Source organism: Peromyscus maniculatus, chromosome 2 (assembly GCF_049852395.1).
Source record: "Peromyscus maniculatus bairdii isolate BWxNUB_F1_BW_parent chromosome 2, HU_Pman_BW_mat_3.1, whole genome shotgun sequence".
NCBI classification, from domain to species: Eukaryota; Metazoa; Chordata; class Mammalia; order Rodentia; family Cricetidae; genus Peromyscus; species Peromyscus maniculatus.
In genome coordinates, this window is record NC_134853.1 from 139,733,739 (window position 1) to 139,755,467 (window position 21,729).

At 38.7% G+C, this 21,729-nt stretch overlaps 1 protein-coding gene across 10 annotated transcripts in view; it reads left to right on the top strand.

Annotated features, from left to right (window-relative positions):
• Nucleotides 1–21,729, top strand: part of Scmh1 (Scm polycomb group protein homolog 1) — a 167,104-nt gene that overhangs the window by 39,111 nt on the left and 106,264 nt on the right. For 9 of the 10 annotated variants that reach the window (XM_076564961.1, XM_076564958.1, XM_076564960.1 and 6 more), the window contains 2 exons: nucleotides 13,872–13,937; nucleotides 14,886–14,909. Coding sequence is in view for 3 of the 10 variants with exons in the window: in XM_076564958.1 (XP_076421073.1) it covers nucleotides 13,872–13,937; nucleotides 14,886–14,909 (90 nt within the window). In the remaining 7 variants the exon portion in view is untranslated. Of the gene's footprint in view, nucleotides 1–13,871; nucleotides 13,938–14,885; nucleotides 14,910–17,753; nucleotides 17,775–21,729 lie in introns of those variants that run through there. The other variant, XM_076564959.1, reaches the window with a different exon arrangement.

A 21,729-nucleotide genomic window follows, 5' to 3' on the forward strand; every position in this document is an offset into this window, starting at 1 on the left:
CATGCAATACTACATGCACACACACATACATATAAATAAATAATAAAATCTTAAAGAAAATGCCAAGAGCTATGATATAAGAACAGTAGATGGCAATTAATATTCAAAGTATAGCCCACCAGGAAGAAAACTCTTTGATGGGAAACCTCGTTTAGGCAAGGCCACGAGGCTACAAACTCTGGAATATCAATTTTTACTGTTTGTAATTATGCATTTGCTATTGCAGTTTTTCCCTATCGGCTATGGGGAAACCCCCACTGCCTGTATTATAGTGTGTTTTTCTCATGTATACATCCTGATCTATTGGGGATCTTTATCTGTGGATTGTCCAGAAGATGACTCCTCCTTAAGCTATATTGTCCACTTGATATCAATAATGTCAGTTTATACAGAGTTTTGATGGATAAAAATAAATACAAAGAAATGCTACACAAGTCAGGGATTACTAAGTCTCTGCGAGTTGTTTTATATCATAGCTGAGGTTGACATAGAAAAATAGTTGATTTTCCCCAGCTGCCAAGATAGCTGTAATCTATTAGTTAATACAAAGCTTCAAAGTAGCTTTAGATTAGACCAGATGCCTTGCTAATGGTTTTTAAGATAAATTATTCCCAGGAAAAGCAGTCCAGTTCACAAGGACATGATAGCTAGCTGTCTGATTTGTTGAACCAAGGTTAAAGGTGCAAAGCAACCTAAATGCTGCACCATTCTCTCTTGCTAGGTCTGGCTTATAACCTAGGACAGTGATTAACTCTCTGCACAAATTCCTAACTTCAGTTTTATGATACTGGTATGTAACCTGAAGACTCACAGTTCAGCCAACTAACTGTTTTTTATGTTGGGTACTGAAATTTCATGGGTAACAGGGAGCAATTAACCAAGGCCTAGAAACAAAAATGGCTTTCGCTCAGGTACACCACAGGGGAAGATTTTCCAACTGACCAGGGCTACAGAGAATAACCTGACTTCATAGCCCTGAAAAGGAGTTTCAAGTTTCTCTTTTTCTGGTCTAAAGGTAGACACAGGATAGAAAGATATATCTTAAGATTTGAAACGCTTTCAGTGTCACTGTGACTTGGAGAGTGCCCAGTGAGCTCATATTAAGAGACTTAAGGTAATCCTGAGTCTCAACCAAAGCATTTTAGGCACATCTCTCTCTATAAACAATCCAAGTCTGAGATAGACCAGCATTCTATGACTATTAATCACAAAATGTTAGTTTAAAATGTTTATTACACTCAGGCCGGGCGGTGGTGGCGCACGCCTTTAATCCCAGCACTCGGGAGGCAGAGCCAGGCGGATCTCTGTGAGTTCGAGGCCAGCCTGGGCTACCAAGTGAGTCCCAGGAAAGGCGCAAAGCTACACAGAGAAACCCTGTCTCGAAAAACCAAAAAAAAAAAAAAAAAAAAAAAAAAAAATGTTTATTACACTCAGAAGTATAGGATGTAGTACACAATTTCCTTATTTTTCTTAGACTCCTTAATAGTTTAGTTTTATAACTTCTTTAAAATGCTTTATAAGACTATCTCTCTGGATAGGTAACAAAATGACTGGTTCTTTCTTTGCAGCTCCAAGTTACAGACCACCAATTAGAGAGTTGAGATTTATTGCATTGAGTTGTTGAGATGACTCTGTTTTTTATCATTTACTTAAGAAATAGAATGTGACCTTGAAATGTAACTCCTATTGCCTGAAAGAGTCTATTGAGTATATATAGCTAGGAAGAACAAAGAGATTCAGATTCACCATGAGAGAATAAAGAGAGAAACCATCAAAATAGGTGTGTGTGTGTGTGTGTGTGTGTGTGTGTGTGTGTGTGTGTGTGTGTGTGTGTTTCCTAAATCCCTCAGATAGAAAAGTCCAGTTTACACCAACATTGTGGCTTTCTTTCAAACCCTGTGCTGCCTCTAATTAAAAAAAAAAAAAGATTTTTTTTTAAATCCCTGGTGAGCAGCACACAGTAGAATATAAACTGGAGTAAGGGTCTTTATCTGTTTTATTCAGTGATCAATATCAATACTTAGAGTAGTGACTGATAAATAGTAGATAATAAATATTCATTGGATGAATAAACCTACCTAAGCAGAGCTATGTTGTTGGTTGTTTTGCTCTTTTTGGGAAGCCCACCACCCAGCTCCCAAATAAATCATTCACGAGGCTTATTCTTAATTACAAATGCCCAGCCTTTGCTTGGCTTGTTGTTTGCTAGCTTTTCTTAACTTTAAATTATCCCATCTACCTTTTGCCTCTGTGCTTTTCCCATTCTCTTCTGTAAATCTTACTCTTATCCTGTGGCTTGCTGTGTAGCTGGGTAGCTCGTCCCTGGACTCCTCCTCCTTCTCTGGCTCTTCTTCTTCTCCAGATTCCTCCTTCTCTTTAGCCTTTCTGCCTTCCAGCCCCACCTATTTCTCTCTACTGACTTGCTATTGGCCGTTAAGCTCTTTATTAGACCATCGGATGTTACTTAGACAGGCAAAGTTAAACAAATGCAACATAAACAAAAGTAACACACCTTAAGGTTATAGGTATTATTTCTATTTTTCTTATTCTTTGACAGTTTCATGTATGTATATAATTAATTTTAGTTATTTTCACCCCTCTTACCCTTGCTCTTCTGCTGAATTCTTTCTTTTTCTCAAGAAGTCCCCCTCCTACTTCCATGTCTTTTGTGCTTTGCATGATCATAAGCAAGGGGTTATTTACTGTAGCATGGGGAACTTTCCACTGAAGAAAATGACCCTTCCTTCACCAGCAGCCATTAACTGCCAGTAGTCCCTTAGGTAAAGAGTGGGGCCTTATGAGCCCTTCCTCCATCCATGATGAAATGTTGACTGGCCCAATCTTGGCTGATGTTGTGCAGGTAACCACAGCTGCTGTGGGTTCATCAGTGCATTGGCTCTTAAGACTTTTTTCACAGCACACTTCTCATCATCTGGCTTTGATATTCTTTCTGCCAACTCTTCAAACATGTTCCCTGAGTCTTGGAAGGGATCATGTAGATGATGTAGATGTCCAATTTAGGGTAGAGCACGGTCACTTCTTGGCATGTTGACCAATTTTCAGTCTCTTTATTAACTGTTTCCAGCACCAGTAAATCTGACAAAATTTGAGAACAGCACCAATCTATGGGTATAAGCACTTCTAACTAGAAGGCAATTTGACAACTTGTCCATTTAGCAAAATAATAGTAGCAAGTTCCCCTTTAGGGCCCATGAACCTCCCTAGTCATGGCTTCTTTAGTAGGTTTACAGTACCAGACATGGGCTCTCTCCTTTGGATCGGGCCTCAAATCTGCATCACTCTCTTGGAGGTCACTACTTTAGCTTGCAGGGTTCACAGCGGAGTAAGACTTGTTGAATGCTTTTTCCCCAGCAGCCTTCACGGCACCTTCTGATACCATAAGAGCTAGCCAACAAAAAGGAAGCTTCTAGCTCAGTTCCAGCTTGATTTCTCTGTGTTCTGTAAGTGTGTGGTTACATCTACATGATTTTCCCATCAAGTTCTGATGGGCATCCAAGAACAGTGGCAAAAATCTGTATTGTTCTAGGGGTTTTAGGGGTCTCCTGACAAATAACTAGTTGGGAGGTATCCCTTAGGTATTATTTCAATTTATTTGTGGATTAACTTTTTTTTGTAGAATGTTATTGTATATTTATCTTTCATTGCTCTTGCCCAACCAATCCTCCTCCTCTCCGGCACTGTTAATCTTACTGCATCCTAATTTTTCACCTTTAAAAATATACTGATAATTCCTGATATGATATATATGCGACAATTATACTGGCCTAGTATATATAGTAGATGTTAGTTGAATCTCAAATGAAATTAATATAAAAACCTCTAAGCCTTCCTTCATCTCAAGCAAGTTAATGGTCTTGTAACTAATGAATTGAGGATTGAATTTACCATAGGTAGGGCTTCCTGTAAGTCAGGCTCTAAAAGGATGTGGACAACTAGCCCACCTGAGTATTTTCATGTACTGACTACTGTGCTAGGTTCCACAGCATATGTCCTAAGATCCTGTGTAGCTTGTTTATGAAAAGGGTATTGGGGAAAGGTTGTTACCTCTGGCCAGCTGTCTCAGGTTCTGGTTCAGTCTTGATCTTCTCTCTGGAACTCCTATGTTGCTCCTGCTGACAGTTCCAGGCAGACAGTTAATGTTAATCAGCTGGTGGCTTTGGCAGCCTGCCTACTGCAGTAACAGTTACGGTTCACACACATCTGTATCCATTAGTAGACATTTGCTGGTGTGTACAGAAAACACTGGTCAGTGAGTAAGGGAGTTGTCAGGAACATCTTAGAGCAATAACACAGCAACCCTAGTTGTTCTTCTGTCTACTATATTCTGTTCATCCACTCATATAGATTCAGCTTCTAATCTGCCATAATACCTGGATATTCTTAATTTGAACCTTTAAATCATTATAGGAAGCTCAGCTTGTTCTCCCTTTTTAAAAATTTAATCTTCTCTTATATATTACATCCCGACAACTTTCCCCTCTCTCCTCTCCTCCCAGTCCCTCTTCTGTTTTCCTTCAGAAAGGGGCAGGCCTCCCAGGGATATCAACCAAACATGGCATATCAGGTTGCAATAAGACCAGGCACTTCCCATCATATTAAGGCTGGATGGATGAGTCAACCCAGTAGGAGAAGGGTTCCAAAAGCAGGCAAAAGAGTCAGAGACAGCCCCCGTTAGGAGTAACTACAAGAAGACCAAGCTACACAACCATAATATATTCAGAGGATATGTTAGATCAATTCAGATTGTCTCACCTAGGTTAGACCCATGCAGGCCCCCTGATTGTTGGTTCAGTCTCTGGGAGCCCCTGGGAGCCCTGATTAGTTGATTCTGTGGGTTTCCTTGTAGTGCCCTTGGCCCCTCTGGTTCCTACAATCCTTTCTTCCCCTCTTTCACAGGATTCCCCAAGCTCCGCCCAGTGTTTGGCTGTGGGTCTCTGCATCTGCTCCTATCAGTTGCAGGATGAAGCCTCTATAATGACGATTATGCTAGGTTCCTGTCTACAAGTATAACAGAGTATCATTAGGAATCATTTTGTTGACACACCCCCTCACCCCCCCCACCCCCCCACCCCCCCACCCCCCGCCGCCAGTTGTTTTTGGTTTTATCCTAGGTCTTTGGGCTATCTAGCTTCTGGTTACTGGCCCTTCAGCAGTGTCAAGGATGGGCTCCCTCTCATGACATGAGTCTCAAGCTGGACCAGTCATTGGTTGGCCACTCCCACAATTTCTGCTCCGCCTTCACCACGGCACATATTATATGCAGGACAAATTTTAGGTCAAAGGCTTTTGTGCCTGGCTTACTGTCCCTGTCCCTCCACTGGAAGTCTTGCCTGTTTACAGGAGATGGCTGGTTTAGGCTCCGTATCGTCCTCCACCCCCCTTACTAGGAATCTTAGCTAGGATCACCCTTGTAGATTCCTAGGAGTTTGCACTGCACTAGATTTTTACCTTGCTCTCAAAATGCCCCCCCCCCGTTCCAGTTGTCTCTTCCAGTACTCTCTCCGTCTTTCTGCCACCTGATCTGTTCCCATCCTCACCACCCTCAGTCCACCCGAGATATCGATTCTATTTTCCCTTCCCAGAGGGATCCATGCCTCCCCATTGAGCCCTCCTTGTTACTTAGCCTCTCTGGGTCTCTACATGATTATCCTTTACTTTCCAGCTAATATCCACTTATATACATACCATGTTTGTTTTTCTGGGTCTGGATTATCTCACTAAGGATTTTTTTCTAGTTCCATTCATTTGCCTGAAAATTTCATGATGTTATTTTTTTTAACAGATAAGTAATATTCCATTGTGTAAATGTATCACATTTTCTTTATACATTCTTTGGTTGAGGGGCATCTAGGTTGTTTCCAGTTTCTGGCTATTACACATAAAGCTGCTGTGAACATAGTTGAGCAATTGGTAGGATGAAGCATCCTATGGGTATATGCCCAGGAATGGTATAGCTGGCTCTTGAGATAGATCGATTTCCAATTTTCTGAGAAACTGACATATTGATTTCCAAAGTGACTGTACAAATTTGCACTCCCACCAGCAATGGAGGAGTGTTTCCCTTGTTCTACCTCTTTGCCAGCATGAGCTGTCACTTCTGGTTTTTTGGTGTTTTTTTTTTTTTTTTTGTTTTTTGTTTTTTTAGCTGAGGATCGAACCTAGGGCCTTGTGCTTGCTAGGCAAGCCCTCTACCACTGAGCTAAATTCCCAACCCCAAACTTTTTTGTTTGTTTGTTTGTTTGTTTTTGTTTTTTGAGTCAGGGTTTCTCTGTGTAGCTTTGGAGCCTTTCCTGGAACTAACTCTGTAGCCCATGCTGGCCTCGAACTCACAGAGATCCACCTGCCTCTGCCTCCAGAGTGCTGGGATTAAAGGCATGCTCCACCACCACCCAGCTGTCACTTCTGTTTTTAATCTTAGCCATTCTGACAAGTTTAAGATGGAATCTCAATCATTTTCATTTGCATTTCCCTGATGGCCAAAGATGTTGAGTATTTGTTTCCCCGCCATTTGAGATTCCTCTGTTGAGAATTTTCTATTTAGAGCTGTACCCCATTTTGTAATTGGATTATTTGGTTTGTTGATACCCAGTTTCTTGAGTTCTTTATATATTTTAGAAATTAACCCTCAGTCAGATGTGGAATTGGTAAAAATCTTTTTCCATTCTGTAGGCTGCTGTTTTGTCCTATTGATGGTTTTCTTTGCCTTATAGAAGCTTTTCAGTTTCAGATGGTCCTGTTTATTAATTGTCGATCTTAATGCCTGTGTTATGATGATCTGTTCAGGAAGAGGAAGTTTTCTCCTGTGCCATCGTGTTCAAGGATGTTCCCCAATTTCTCTTCTATCACAGTTAATGTGTCTGGTTTTATGTTGAGGTCTTTGATCCACTTGGACTTGAGTTTTGTGCAGGGTGATAGAGATGAATCTACATGCAGACATACAGTTAGACCAGCACCATTTGTTGAAGATGCTTTCTTTTTTTTTCATTGTTTATTTCTTGCTTTTTTATAAAAAAAAAAAAAATCAGTTGTCCATAGGTGTGTGGATTTACATTTGGGTCTTCAGTTTGATTCCATTGATCAACTTGTCTGTTTTTATGCCAATACCATGTGATTTTTATTACTATAGTTCTGTAGTACAGCTTGAAATCAAGGATGGTGATACCTCCAGAAGGTCTTTTATTATACAGGATTGTTTTAGCTCTCCTGGGTTTTGTTTTGTTTTGTTTTGTTTTGTTTTGTTTTGCTTTGTTTTTCTATATGAAGTTGAGTATTGTTCTTCCAAGGTCTGTAAAGAATTATGTTGGAATCTAGATGGGGATTATGTTCAATCTGTAGATTGCTTTTGGTAAGATGGCCATTTTTACTATATTAATCCTAGTGATCCGTGAGCTTGGGAAATCTGTTATCTTCTTCAATTTCTTTCTTCAAACACATGAAGTTCTTGATATACAGATCTTTGACTTGCTTGGTTAGAGTTATGCCAAGATGTTTTCTATTACTTGTGACTATTGTGAAGGATGTTGTATTCCTAGTTTCTTTCTCAGCCCATTTGTCATTTGTATATAGGAGGGCTACTTATTTTTGTTTTTTATTTAATCTTGTGTCCAGACAATTCACTGAAACTGTTTATCAGCTGTAGGAGTTCCCTGGCAGAATTTTTTGGGCCACTTATGTATACTATAATATCATCTGCAAATAATGATACTTTGACTTCTTCCTTTCCAATTTGTATCCCCTTGATCTCCTTTAGTTGACTCATTGCTCTAGCTAGAACTTCAAGTGCTATATTGAATAAAATATAAAATAAAAAAAAGTACTGGAGAGAGTGGACAGCCTTGTCTTGTTCCAGATTTTAGTGGAATTGCTGCTGGGGGCCAGCGCTAGCAGTGGCCAGGTCTTAGAAAGGAGATGAAAAGTTGGCAAGGGAGGACTGAGTCAGGCCATTGGTTGGTCTGGGAGAACCTTACAGACTGACTGACTGACTGACTAGCAGTCAAAATGTTTATTTATACAGAATTCAGTAAGAAGGGATAGATTCATGTTGTTCCAAAACATAGATCATATCATTTCTGTTCTTGGACATGTGTTAAACTTCCTCTTGCATATCTTTTAGTTGTCATTGATAAACCATAACAGAACAGAGTTATCTTTTATAGTCATTTTTACTCACCAACCACATAACCCAACTTTTAGGCAGCTCTTGTGGTTTTAAGGACACTAGACAGAAAAATCTCCAAGCCAGTCCAGACAGATTGCTGTGTCCCAAACAGTGTATTATTAACTCTTAATGGTCAGAGTTCCAAGAAAAATCTTCAGGCCAAAGCTGCTGCGGTTATTATTCAATTTCTGGCGCAATATAGTGTTTATACTTCATCTCTTTATAGAATTTATTTATATGTCTAATCCTGGCATTCTTTTGTTCCTTGGTCATATGACACCACAGTGACTCTTGCATGAGCTAACTTTTCTATGAAAGGGAGGTCCTGACACCTCATTCTTTTATCAACTTTCCACACCGTTCTTTGTCCATCAATATAAATCCCTGTGTAGGGCAGAGTTAACTTCAGCTAATCTAACTTTGTTTTTGTATATGCCACATAATCAGAGTGTATAGTGGGAAGAGGCTTGTAATCTGATCTGTGGCCAGCTCTGCTAGCCCATCGAATCTTGTTGACCTTTTAAAGTTTACTTTTTTCTGATTCTCTTGTTCCTGAGTAAGTGCAGGGGCAGATGTTTTAAGAATATCTCAGAGCCTCATAAAGTAACCTCTGGCTTCTTTATGTGTGTCACAGCCTCCAAGGTGTAAGAAAGACCTTCATCTGGATAAGGATATCTCCCTGGAAGTGGGTGGGACAGTGTGCTCAGGACTGTCCTGGGGAGGCTTACAGGCAATACTCCTGGAAGAAGGCATAAATGACTGATGAGAAATTTTCCATCAATCCATCAATCCAATATCCCCTAGTTGTACAAATATTAAAAGCGCCTCCCCCACAAGCATGAAATATGCAGAGATCAAAACCAAAAGTGGCATGGTGGCCATCATGAGGCTCAGCTTTGTCAAGCAGCTGTGCTGGCTTTATGACTTTTGCCATTCTCATCATATATGGCTGTGCCAAATTGCTTTGGAGTTTTTCTCCATTTAATTTGATGTTGGCAATCAGCTTGCTGTAAATTGCCTTTATTATGTTTAGTTATGTCCCTTGTATCCCTGATCTCTCTAAGACTTTTATCATGAAGAAGTGTTGGATTTTGTCAAGGGCTTTTTTGGCATCCAATGAGATGATCATGTGGTTTATTTTCTTATACTTTGTTTATATGGTGGGTTACTTTGACAGATTTTCATATATTGAACCATCCTGCATTTCTGGGATGAAGCCTACTTGATCATAGTGGATGATCTTTTTGATGTGTTCTTGTATTTGGTTTGTGAGTATTTTTGCATCAGTGTTCATGAGGAATATTAGTCTGTAATTCTCTTTTTTTGGTTGAGTCTTTGTGAGGTTTGGTTATCAGGGTGACTGTGGCCTCATAAAATGAATTTGGCAATGCTTCTTCTGTTTCTATTTTGTAGAATAATTTGAGGAGTATTGGTATTAGCTCTTCTTTGAAAGTCTGGTAGAATTCTGTGTAAAAAACATCTGCCCCTGGGCGTTTTTTGATTGGGAGACTTTTAATGACTGCTTCTGTTTCCTTAGGAGTTATAGGCCTATTTAAATCGTTTATCAGATTTTTTTATTTAACTTTGGTAAATGTTATCTATCAAGAAAATTGTCCATTTCTTTTAGGTTTTCTAATTTTGTGGAATACATATTTTTGCGCCCCCCGCCCCCCGCCCCCGCCATACAGGGTTTCTCTGTGTAGCTGTGTGCCTTTCCTAGAACTCACTTTGGAGACCAGGCTGGCCTCGAACTCACAGAGATCTGCCTGCCTCTGCCTCCCAAGTGCTAGGATTAAAGGCGTGCGCCACCACCGCCAGGCCAGAATATAGATTTTTGAAGTATGACCTACTCATTCCTTGAATTTCCTCAGTGTCTGTTGTTATATTCCCCCCTTTTTTTCTGATTTTGATAATTTGGATATTTTCTCTACCTTTTTAGTTAGTTTGGATAAAGGTTTGTCTATCTTGTTGATATTCTCAAAGAACCAACTCTTGGTTTCATTGATTCTTTGTATTGTTCTTTTTGTGCCTATTTTATTGATTTCAGCCCTCAATGTGATTATTTCCTGCTGTCTACTCTTGTTGGACATGTTTGCTTCTTTTTGCTGTTAAGTTTCTAGTGATAGCTCTCTAATTTATTTATGAATGCACTTAGTGTTATGAATTTTACTGTTAACACTGATTTCATTGTGTCCCATAAGCTTGGGTAGGTTGTGCACTCATTTTCATTGAATTCTAGGAAATTTTTCATTTTTTTCTTATTTCTGCCTTGACCCAGTAGTCATTCAGTAGAGAGTTACTCAATTTCTGTAAATTGGTAGGCTTTCTGTTGTTTCTCTTGTTAAAATCCAGTTTTAATCCTTGGTGGTCTGATAGAATACAAGGGGTTATTTCAGTTTTCTTGTGTCTGTTGAGACTTGTTTGTGGCTGAGTATGTGGTCAGTTTTGGAGAATGTTCCATGAGGTGCTGAAAGGTATATTCTTTTGTGTTTGGGTAAAATGTTCTGTAGATATCTGTTAGGTCCATTGAGTCATCATGTCTGTTAGCTCCATTATTTCTGTTTAGTTTTTGTCGGGATGACCTGTCTACTGGTGAGAGTCGGGTATTGAAGACTCCCACTATTAATGTATGGGGTTCGATGTGTGATTAAACTTTAGTAATGTTTCTTTTACAGATGTGGATGCCCTTGCTTTGGGGACATAGATATTTCAGAATTGAGACATCATCTTGGTGGATTTTTCCTTTGATGAATATGAAGTATCCTTCCCCATCTCTTTTGATTAATTTTGGTTGGAAGCTTATTTTGTTAGATACTAGAATGGCTATACCAGCTTGCTTCTTGGGTCCATTTGCTTGGAAAATCTTTTTCCTCCCTTTACTCTGAGGTAGTGTCTGTCTTTGAAGTTGAGGTGTTTCTTGTATTCAGCAGAAGGATGGATCCTGTTTTCACATCCATTCTGTTAGCCTGTGTCTTTTTATTAGGAAATACAGTCCACTGATATTGAGATTAATGACCAATGATTGTTAATTCCTGTTAATTTGTTGTTGATGATGTGTGTGAGTGTGTGTGTGTTTGGTTTTGCTGGTATGAGATTATTTTCTGTGTTTTCATGGATGTAGTTAACCTCCTTGGGTTGGAGTTTTCTTTCTATAGGGCTGGATTTGTGGATAGATATTGTTTAAATTTGACTTTGTCGTAGAATATCTTGTTTTCTCAGTCTGTGGTGATTGAAAGTTTGCTGGGTATACTAGTCTAGATTGGTAGCTATGGTCTCTTAGAGTCTGCAAAACATCTGTCCAGGCCCTTCTGGCTTTTAGAGTCTCCATTGAGAAGTCAGGTGTAATTCTAATAGGTCGGCCATAGTATGTTACTGGACCTTTTCCCTTTGCATCTTTTAATATTCTTGCTTTGTTTTGTATATTTACTGTCTTATTATGTGACAGGGGGAATTTCTTTTTCTGCTTCAATCTATTTGGTGTTCTATAAGCTTCTTTTACTTTGGTAGGCGTCTTCTTCTTTAGGTTAGGATGTTTTTCTTCTATGATTTTGTTGAAGATATTTTCTGGACCTTTGAGCAGGGTATCTTCTCCTTCTATTCCTATTATTCTCAAGTTTGGTCTTTCCATAGTGTCCCAGATTTCCTGGATGTTTTGTGTCAAGAACTTTTTAGATTTAACATTTTCTTTGACCAATGTATCAGGTTCTTCTATTGTATCTTCTACAGCTGAGCTTCTCTCTTCCCTCTCTTGTATTCTGTTGGTGATGCTTGCATTTATAGTTCCTTTTCACTTACCTAGGTCTTCCCTCTACAGGATTCCCTCAGTTTGTGTTTTCTTTATTGCTTCTATTTCCATTTTCAGGTCTTGAACAGTTTTATTCATTTCCTTTAACTATTTGTTTTTCATTAGCTTTCTTTAAGAGATTTGTTCATTTCCTTCCATTGTTTGTGTTTTCCTGGTTTTCTTTAAGGGATTTAAAATCCATTACTTCCAATTGTTTGTTTGTGTTTTCTAGGGTTTCTTTAAGGCATTTATTCATTTTTCTCTTAAAGGACCTCTGCCATCTTCATAAAGTTGGTTTTAAGGTCGTTTTCTTGTGCTTCGGCTGTGTTGGGATAGTCAGGTGTTTCTATAGCAGGATGACTGGGCTATGGTGGCGTCACATTGCCATGACTGTTGTTGTGTTCTTACACTGGTGTCTAAGCATCTGGGTTTGAGATTAATATAAGTCTAGGAGCCAGTTTATGAGTTTGTTTTTGTTGAATGAGTATTTTGTTCCTTGGTTTCTGTTTCCTCTTTGGTCTTCTGGTCTTTGTGATCTGGTCTTTGTGATCTGTATTTCTGGTGGCCAACATGACCTCTGGTCTAGCAGGAAGTCTCTGTAGAGTTGGCAGCTAGACTTCTGGTAGCTAGCCTGGCGTGCATGGCCTTTGGTCCAGGGATCTCTGTTCTTCTGACTGATGTGGCCTGCACTTAAGCATTGGGTATTCACCCTTGTAGGGACTGTAGGTGTGTTTGTGCGAGTTTGGGCTCAGAACTCAGGGAGTGGAAGGGTTCAGACAGCAGGTGGGGCTCTCACCTGTTCTGGCTGGTGTGGCCTGTACCTGAGCAGTGAATATCTGCCAGAGGTAGGGTAGGGTCAGGGCACAGTAGCAGCAGTGGGTGGTAGGGTGGGAAGGGGTGTTTGCCGGTTGAGTCTTTGGGATCTGAACCAAGGGCATGGGAGGGTTCCAAGTGCAGGTGAAGCTCTTACCTGTTCTGACTGGCATGGCCTGAACCATGAGCAGTGGATGTCTGCCAGTGTTTGTTTTTTCCTTTTTATTCAGTCTAGGAAACCAGTCCATGGAATGGTGCCACTCACGTTTGTTGCTGGTGATGGAGACTCTTCTCACCTTAACCCAATCTAGAAACTAGAAAGACATTCCTAATATTTTAAGTGATCTTAGATCTAATGAAATTGACAGTAACAACCATTGACTGTCTATCCCTTAGCAACTTGACATCCAACCAAATATATTACTGTAGGCCTGTTCCATAGGCTCATGGCAATCTGATAAGGCAGAATGCATTCCTTCCACTTCAAAAAAATCCCCGAGTCTTTAACAGATCTAAAGCTGTTCAAAGGAGTATATGTAGTCTTTTCTGAGATTCATACAATCTCTTAACTGTGGCCGGGCGGTGGTGGCGCACGCCTTTAATCCCAGCACTTGGGAGGCAGAGCCAGGCGGATCTCTGTGAGTTCGAGGCCAGCCTGGGCTACCAAGTGAGCTCCAGGAAAGGCGCAAAGCTACGCAGAGAAACCCTGTCTCGAAAAACAAAAACAAAACAAACAAACAATCTCTTAACTGTGAATGCCTATAAATAGCTTATATACTTCCAATATGCAATGGCACAGAGTAAACACTCATATTCCAAAAGGAGAGAATGGGAGCATACCAAAGAAAGAGCCAACTAAAGCAAGCCTGAACCAAAGGACGATACCAAATCCTGAAATTCTTGTCTTCTTCTGTTAATTGTTAAACAATGCTGAACCTTTTCAAGTAAAACCTTTTTTCTATATTTGTATCATTTCCTTAGAATGAAAACTCCCAGGTCCATTTCTTTATTAAGAATTATTAATGCATACTGCCTCAAGTATTGAATCTTGTATTCTCTATTTTCATGACTTATCCTTATCTCTTTCTATAACAGTAGACTGGAATGGTGTGAGAAAACATAAGTATGGTCACCTATCAGAGTCTGCATTTCAGTATCAAGGTAAGAATAAACTATTTAGCATGAAAAATTACATTCAATATCTTGCCATAAAACAGTTATTCTTAGACATCTGCATTTACAATTAATTCATTGGTTAAATCAAAAGCATGTATTACCATTTATAGAGATATTTGTCAAAAGCAATATATTTTCTTTTGATCTAGAAACCTAGATTCTAAGTATAAATAATCCCAAATTAGTGTTACTGCTCTGGAGCAGTTGCTCAGCCTTTGCATTCCCATTTTCATTTGTTTAGGCACAGAGGAAGACAAAATTGAATGTTGTCTTAGGGTTTACTATTGCTGTGAGGAGACACCATGACCACGGCAACCTTTTTTTTTTTTTGGTTTTTCGAGACAGGGTTTCTCTGCGTAGCTTTGCGCCTTTCCTGGAGCTCACTTGGTAGCCCAGACTGGCCTCGAACTCACAGCGATCCGCCTGGCTCTGCCTCCCGAGTGCTGGGATTAAAGGCGTGCGCCACCACCGCCCGGCTAACCACGGCAACCTTTATAAAGAAAATATTTAATTGAGGGGGCTTGCTTACAGTTCAGAGGTTCAGTCCATCATGGCGGGAAAAATGGCGGCATGCAGGCAGGCATGGTGCCGGAGAAATAGCCAAATGTCTTACATCATTCAGGCAACAGGAGTTGACTGTCACATTGAGGGAAGCTTGAGAAAAAGAGACCTCAAAGCCTACCCCCACAGTGACTCGGTTCCTCACACAAGGTCACACCTCCTAATAGTGCCTCTCCCCTTGGGGGCCATTTTCTTTCAAACCACCACAAATGCTATATATACTTCTACAGTTATTAAGAAATTCTTTTAAAATGAGATAATTGTACTAGATAAACTTTCAAACCCCTATTTTGTGCCTGAACTTTACCTTTCCATCATTCTGTTATAATCACCATGACGACCTATGGTTTTAACATTTGTTTTCTTTCTTAGAACCTGCTGACATCCTGGAGCTAGGTAAGATATTTTTCTTTTTCAGTTAAATAAGGGGACTTACTAGACCAGGGATTTGATTGTGAGCAGTTTTAATCCACTAGGAAAAGAACTCCATATGTCTTTGTTTCATAATCCAGGGAATCACTGTTTGCCTAATTAGCATGTAATTAACTTAGGTGTCATATCAAGCTCTTCTTACTGGGAGGACGAAGACCAAGATAACAAAAAGGGAAGTGGTATAGTTAATTACGATAGAGTAGGTTAAATAGGAAACTAACTAAACTGGAAGTAACTTATTGATCTACTAAGTCCAAGCTGAAACAAACTTCCATTGTTCATAATATATTTAGTGACATTTTTCTAAAAGAAATTAATTATAAGGTAGGTTGAACCAAAATAAATGTAAAAATATATTTCATTTATAAACTACAGAAAAACATAAACATACCTGTAACAAGTAAAATTGATACTACATCTGGTTTTCATCCTGCATAGTATATTTCAGGACTAAGATTTGAGCAATAAAACTAATACTTACAGTTCTCAGCCAGCTTTCAAGGTTTCTACATAAACATCAGTCAGTTTCTTAGAGTCCTGTGACATCTTGTGTATCACCTAAGTCTTCACATCCTCATACCTTTACCAAATTTTGCTCAAGTATTTTGATATATTTTGTTATCATAATTCCATGTGTTAACAGTATTATAGTCATTATCTACTTTCTTCCTTTTACCTTTTCTTCCTATAAGATATTTTCTGTCAATCCTGAAACAAAATAACCAAGTAGAAAACTAGAGGAGTCCAACAGAATTCTTGGGTTGTTGAGAACTGGCTCTACAATTTAGTCACTATGTGACTCTGATCCTTAATTTTATCATGAGTTAAATGGGAAGAATAATCTCATCCTGTCTGCTTCACAAGGTTGGGAAGCTCACATAAGCTAATGAATGTGAAAACACCATAAAGCTTGCATTTGCCCTTAACTGGAGGATTGTAATGCTTTTCATTCTTCTCAGCAGCTGAGCTCACACTTTAAGTCCAATCTGACCTTCTTTGAAGTGAAGCATTATGAATGTGAGCTGAACAAATGAATGAAGTGAAATGATGAAGGGCAAAGTACCTGGGACTTGGTAAACACGTGATAGATATTACTTTATTCTTTAAATTTTTCCTCAAGCTTTTATGGTACTCATGTGTAAGTGGGAAAACCATGGGTAGGCATTCAGATCAATTCCTATTCCCTACTCATCAGTTTTATAACTTTAAGCAAATTAATCTTTCTGGCATAATTCCTCATCTTTAAGATGAACATGAAACTGAGATGCTAAGATAATCTGACATGAACAGGCAAAGGGAAGACAGTCCTAGCTGCTGCTGATTTTGTTCTTGTTGCTAATGTGAATAATGTTAACAATTGTAGCTCACTTGACAGCCTTGGGCATGTTGTAAACTGTGTTTGTTGACAGGGAGTTTAGTTACTCATTTAACATGAAACGTATCAGTTAGCAAGGGAGTTTAGAGTTTGAAAGAACAGTTTTCCTCCTGAGAGTAATTGGTGGCACAGGTATATTCTCTGATATACATTGAGGCTGCAGGCTCTGTTTTTCCCAATGAGAATAGAGAGTAGACTTCTGGGGCCTTCATTCTGAATAAGACCCTAAAATAATCTGCTTTGGAGGGCTGGGGCTATAAATTAGCGATGGAGTGTTTGCTTAGTATGCTCAAGGCTCTGGAATGACAATAAAGTAGTAATTATTATTTGCTTTGGTATAGCATTTCAAAATTTGATATTTCAAATTGCTTATTAAATTCTTGGGTACCTCAAATTCTTAAGAATTTACTAACCTTTTCAGGAAAATTGCATGATATTAGTCAGGTATATATGGAGCCAAATATGTTTCTTTGTATTGTTAGCCGCATCCTAACTTTTAGGACCATACAGAGGAGGGTTGGCTCTCTGGCTAATGAGATGGCAGTTCTAGGGCCCACCTTCTCTCTGCTGCTCTGCCACTTTAAAAGTGCAGCCCCTGTCATCTCACACCTAGGTTTTGGATATACATATAGCTTCCTAACTAGTCTTCCAGCCTCCAGCCTTAATCCTCTCCAGCCCATTTTTAACACTGCAGTCAGAATGTCTGCACCCTAAATTTATCAGCATTCTGTTTCTCATGAACATGGTGAGTTAGTTCCTTGTCTTGATGCTGTCGCAGAATGCTTGACAGAAGCAACTTAAGGAAGAAAGAAGGGTTTATTCAGTCTGAGTTGATACTCATGACAGGGCATGGAGAGAGTGGAGCAGCAGTGGTATCAGGAGCCCGAGACAGCTGGCTATAGCCATAGCCAGGAAGCAGCGGGAGATGAGTGCCTGTGCTTGGCTAACTTTCTCCATCGTTTGTAGTCTGGGACCCGTTGAATGGTGCCAGTCACATTTAGCGAGAGTCTTTCCACCTCATTTAACCTAATTCAAATAAACCTTTGCAGACATGTCCAGAGATTTGTTTCTATGGTCCTTCTAAGTCCTTTTGGGTTGACTATACTACCATGTGGTGTAAAGGGTGCTTTGATACCCAAACACTTTTTCTGTCTACAACCTCTTTCTAAACTTTTCTCTGAAACAGTTTGCTTTTGCTTTGACTCCTGCTTATCTTATCCTTTTATACTTAGGAACCCGAATGTTCTTGCCTCTGGGAAGCCTTCCACAAACCTTCTGCGTGCTCCTACAGCACCCTCCACCTCTCCAAGCAGCCCTCACCACACCATTCTGCCATGGATCATTTAGTTTCTGTCCCTCCCTAGACTGAAGCTCACAAGAACAAGGGCAATATTTTGATCATGGTTGTATCTCCGTACCCAGCACAATACTGTAAATAATTCTTTGAAGAATGGGTGAGGAAATGGCTCTGAGACTGATTTCTTACTCATGGTTAATGCTAATGTTCCTTCAGTTGGTTCACAGGTGACATGCTTTTGGATCTCTTTACCACAAAGTCACCATTTTTGTTCTTGTGTGCTGTGTCTCTCTCAGAGTCAAGCCAAACTTAATGCCACATGTGATGTTACTAATCCAGAGTGAAGTAGGACTTGGGTGCTGCTTCTTGCTTTCATTCACCCCAAACTTGAATTGAGCCTGTGCTAGCTAAGCTGCAAGGCACCATGTTAAACAGCAAAGGCTGAAAAGGAATCAACAGTCCCTATCCGTAAAGAGTTGAAATGGCTCATTACAGTGATGGGATGGGATGAGTATGAACAGATCTTAAACAGGAGAGGAGAAAACCAGAACGCTTTGCAGAGAATATAGTGGTTTTGTTGAGTGTCTGTCGATGTACATGGGTGGTTTGGGTAAAGGTACAAGGCCAGAGTATCTAAAGTTTGTTTGAGGAAACTGCCATCTAGCGTGAAAGTCATGATTTTGGGCCTGTGAAGCCTCCCCAGCCCTGACCTTTTTCACTCCACATTGCCTACCTGCACTCTCCAGAAAGCCTGTCAAAACCTCTTCCTCGTTGCCTGAAAAGAACAGTAATGTTGCTCTACATGCTTTATTTCTATTAAGTAACAATACCTCAAGAGACTTTTCTTTTTCATTTTTTTTTCTTGGTGAAGGAACTACATGAAAATGTTAGTGTCATAGCTGGAACTGGCTTTGTTTTTTGTTTGTTTGTTTGTTTGTTTGTTTGTTTGGGTTGGGTTGGATTTGTTTTGTTTGAGGTTTTTGTTGTTATTTTGGGGTTTGGTCTGGATGTTTGGATTTTGTTTTGCCCAACCTTCTGCTCTAGTCTTCAGGCATTTGATGAAAGACTGTACATACTAAATCACTCATACTTCTCTGTGCATGAATTTTTTAAAACCTCAAACCAGATGGTTGGAATGTATATTAATGAATTTTTATTGCATTGATTCTGGGAGCCGAGCTTCCACTTGAAACTTCCCTTTTTAGCCAAGCTATCTCATGAACTCTTTGCTTTTAGCTAAGAGGTTTCTTTGTGGTGTAGAAAGGACACTAATAGTATAATTCAGCTCCTGTTATTTGTTTTCAGAAATTATTTTTTGGTTTGATGTTTTATTTTTAGGTGATCCATTAAAACATCAGGCTAATAATTTTAAAGGGTTCTGAATGAACCCTTTAGAGAGTATTATTTAACATTAGACATTTTAGAATAACTGGATTTTTTTAGAAGCTGTATATGCTACCATTTACTTATCATCTGAAAAATGCCAAGAACGCATAGTGTGGAAGATATGAGTTAAGAAATAACTCACTCAAGCAAATTTAATTAGTTATAAAATTACATGAAACAGTGTTCCTGATGCTGGGATAGATGGACTAATGAGAACAACAGAATAGAGTCCAGAAATAGATCTAAGGATGTATAAAAAATTAATACAAGATCAAGGTGATTTCAAGTTCATAGAGAGAAGATGGTTTATTTAATAGATGATGTTGGAGCACTTTTATTTAAAAAATGAAAAGAGAAAGCTAAATGTTTGCTTCATTCATTTTATAAACTAAATTACAAATAGATCAAATACATACATATATATGAAACCAGAGACATTCTTGAGGAAAACATGGGTTAATATTTTTTATAATATTTAAGTGAGGAAAGTGTAGTATGAATAGCTAGAAGCCATAAAAGGGATGACAGAGAAACATGAGGGTAAGGTTAGCCTTTTAATTTATACATGAAGGACTTATATTCATTTGCAAAGACCTTAGGATCTATAAGAAATGGACATTTATGTTAGCAGAAAAATGACAAAAATAAAAACTAGTTAATAAGCCTCCAAAAGTCTTCAAACTTACTAGTAATCAAAAAAACTGTCCAAAATGTATATTAGCGGGTTTTGTTTGTTTGTTTGTTTGTTTGTTTGTTCCTATTTTTTACTGTTAGATTTATCAAATTTCCCAGCACTTGGGAATCTAAGGCAGCAGAATTGCTAGTTTGAGGTCAGCCAAGTTCCAGACCAGACTGTGTTTTAGTCATATTTACCCCCTTTTCATTCATATACCTTTGATAGTAATAAAAATTGGCATGCTCTTTCTAGAGGATATTTCAGCAATATAGATTATGTCAAAACCTAAAGTATCCAGTTTGTCTGTTAATCCTACTCTTTGGTATTTGCTCCAGGGAGACTGTGTTAGTCAGATTTTTATCACTAACTAAACTCAGAGAGAGTAGGAGGAGGCATGGTGTGAATATGACCAAAATGCTTTATATGCATATATATGAGTATTATAATGAAATACACTTATGTATAATTAATATGTGTTAATAAAAGCATAAAAAGTTAAATAATAAACAAATGCCTGAAAGAAACATTAAGGAAGGAAAGGTTTCCTTTGGGTTGTTTTGGAGGTTTTGGTCCATGGTCAGCTGGCTCTGTGGCTTTTAGGTCTATGGGAAAGCAGAAGTATCGGGAAGGAAGGAAGGAAGAAAACTGATTATCTCATTGTAAACAAGGCAAAGAGAAGGAACAGAGAGAGGCCACAGACAAAATAAACCCTTCAAAGCCCACACCAAGGAACCAGCTTCTTTCAACTGATTCTACCTTCTACAGTTTGGCCACCTCCCAGGAATCTGTTGACAGTCTCAATCTATCAATGGATTAAACCATTGATTAGATCAGAGCCCTCATGATGTATTTATCTTAGGGAACATCCTCACAGACACCCAGGAAGATGCTTTAATAACCTCAATTTCTCAGTCCAACCAAGTTAACAATTAAGATTAACCATCACAGAGATCATTTTAAAAGTACTCAAAGATGTATACACAAAGATATGCATTTAAAAATTAGGCAATATTTAAATGACTATCACAAATTGTTATGATCTATTAAGTTACAGTATATATGCATGATGAAACCATGTTTAGACAGTAATCTTGAAGTAGAATTTCTAATCTGAAGACATTATTATTACTGCTCTTAAGGATTTTTCTTTCCACAACTAAGTAGAACAAAGTAGAGTTCTTAAAGAGGACCACAACCAGAATAGTAGCCAGCTAGAGTAGCTGATAAGTAAATAAATAAGCTTGCTTCTTTCTTTATTTTATCTTCTTTCACACCACTTTATTCCTTTCAAATGCTTACCACCTTTCTTATTTCTATGCTAATTGTATCTTATCACATACCAGAATGCAATGGAAATCCCATAAGGTAGAGATCCCTGTTAAACTGCCTCCTCTGAGGAAGATACTCGGTTAATGTGTTGAATAAATAATTGAAAACTCAAGTTATATTTTAATGTTTAATTTGTATATGAATAATTTAAAAACATTTGTTTTATATGTGCTTAAATTATAAAACATTATATGTCTGTTAGTAAGGTCCCAAATATAAACTAAATTTCCCTGTACTGGTCAAGCAATGGCTAAACAATTAAGAGCACTTGCTGCTCTTGTAGAGAACCTCATTCTGGTTCCCAGCACCCAGGTTAGGTGGCTCACCTGTAACTCTAATTCTAAGGGGATCTGAGGCCCTCTTTTGGACTCTGTGGACACCCACACATATGTGTGTACACTCAAACACTGACATACATACATACACATAATTAAAATAAAAATAAAATATTTAAATTTAAATTAAACTTATTTTAATTGCAATATTATTTGTGCAAGTAAGTTCAATATTTCTGCTCATCTAGTGACTGAAAGTGTTATGATGCAGGAACTCTATCTGTCTTGGTCCACCAACAGTTAACACAGTTCTTTACACTTGGAAGGATATTACATATTTATCAAATGAAGATTCATATACAATTGTATGCATTTATAGATACAATTATCTCCATCTTTCAGATGAGCAAACTGAGGCTTGGGAGGTTAAATTTACCCAAGATATT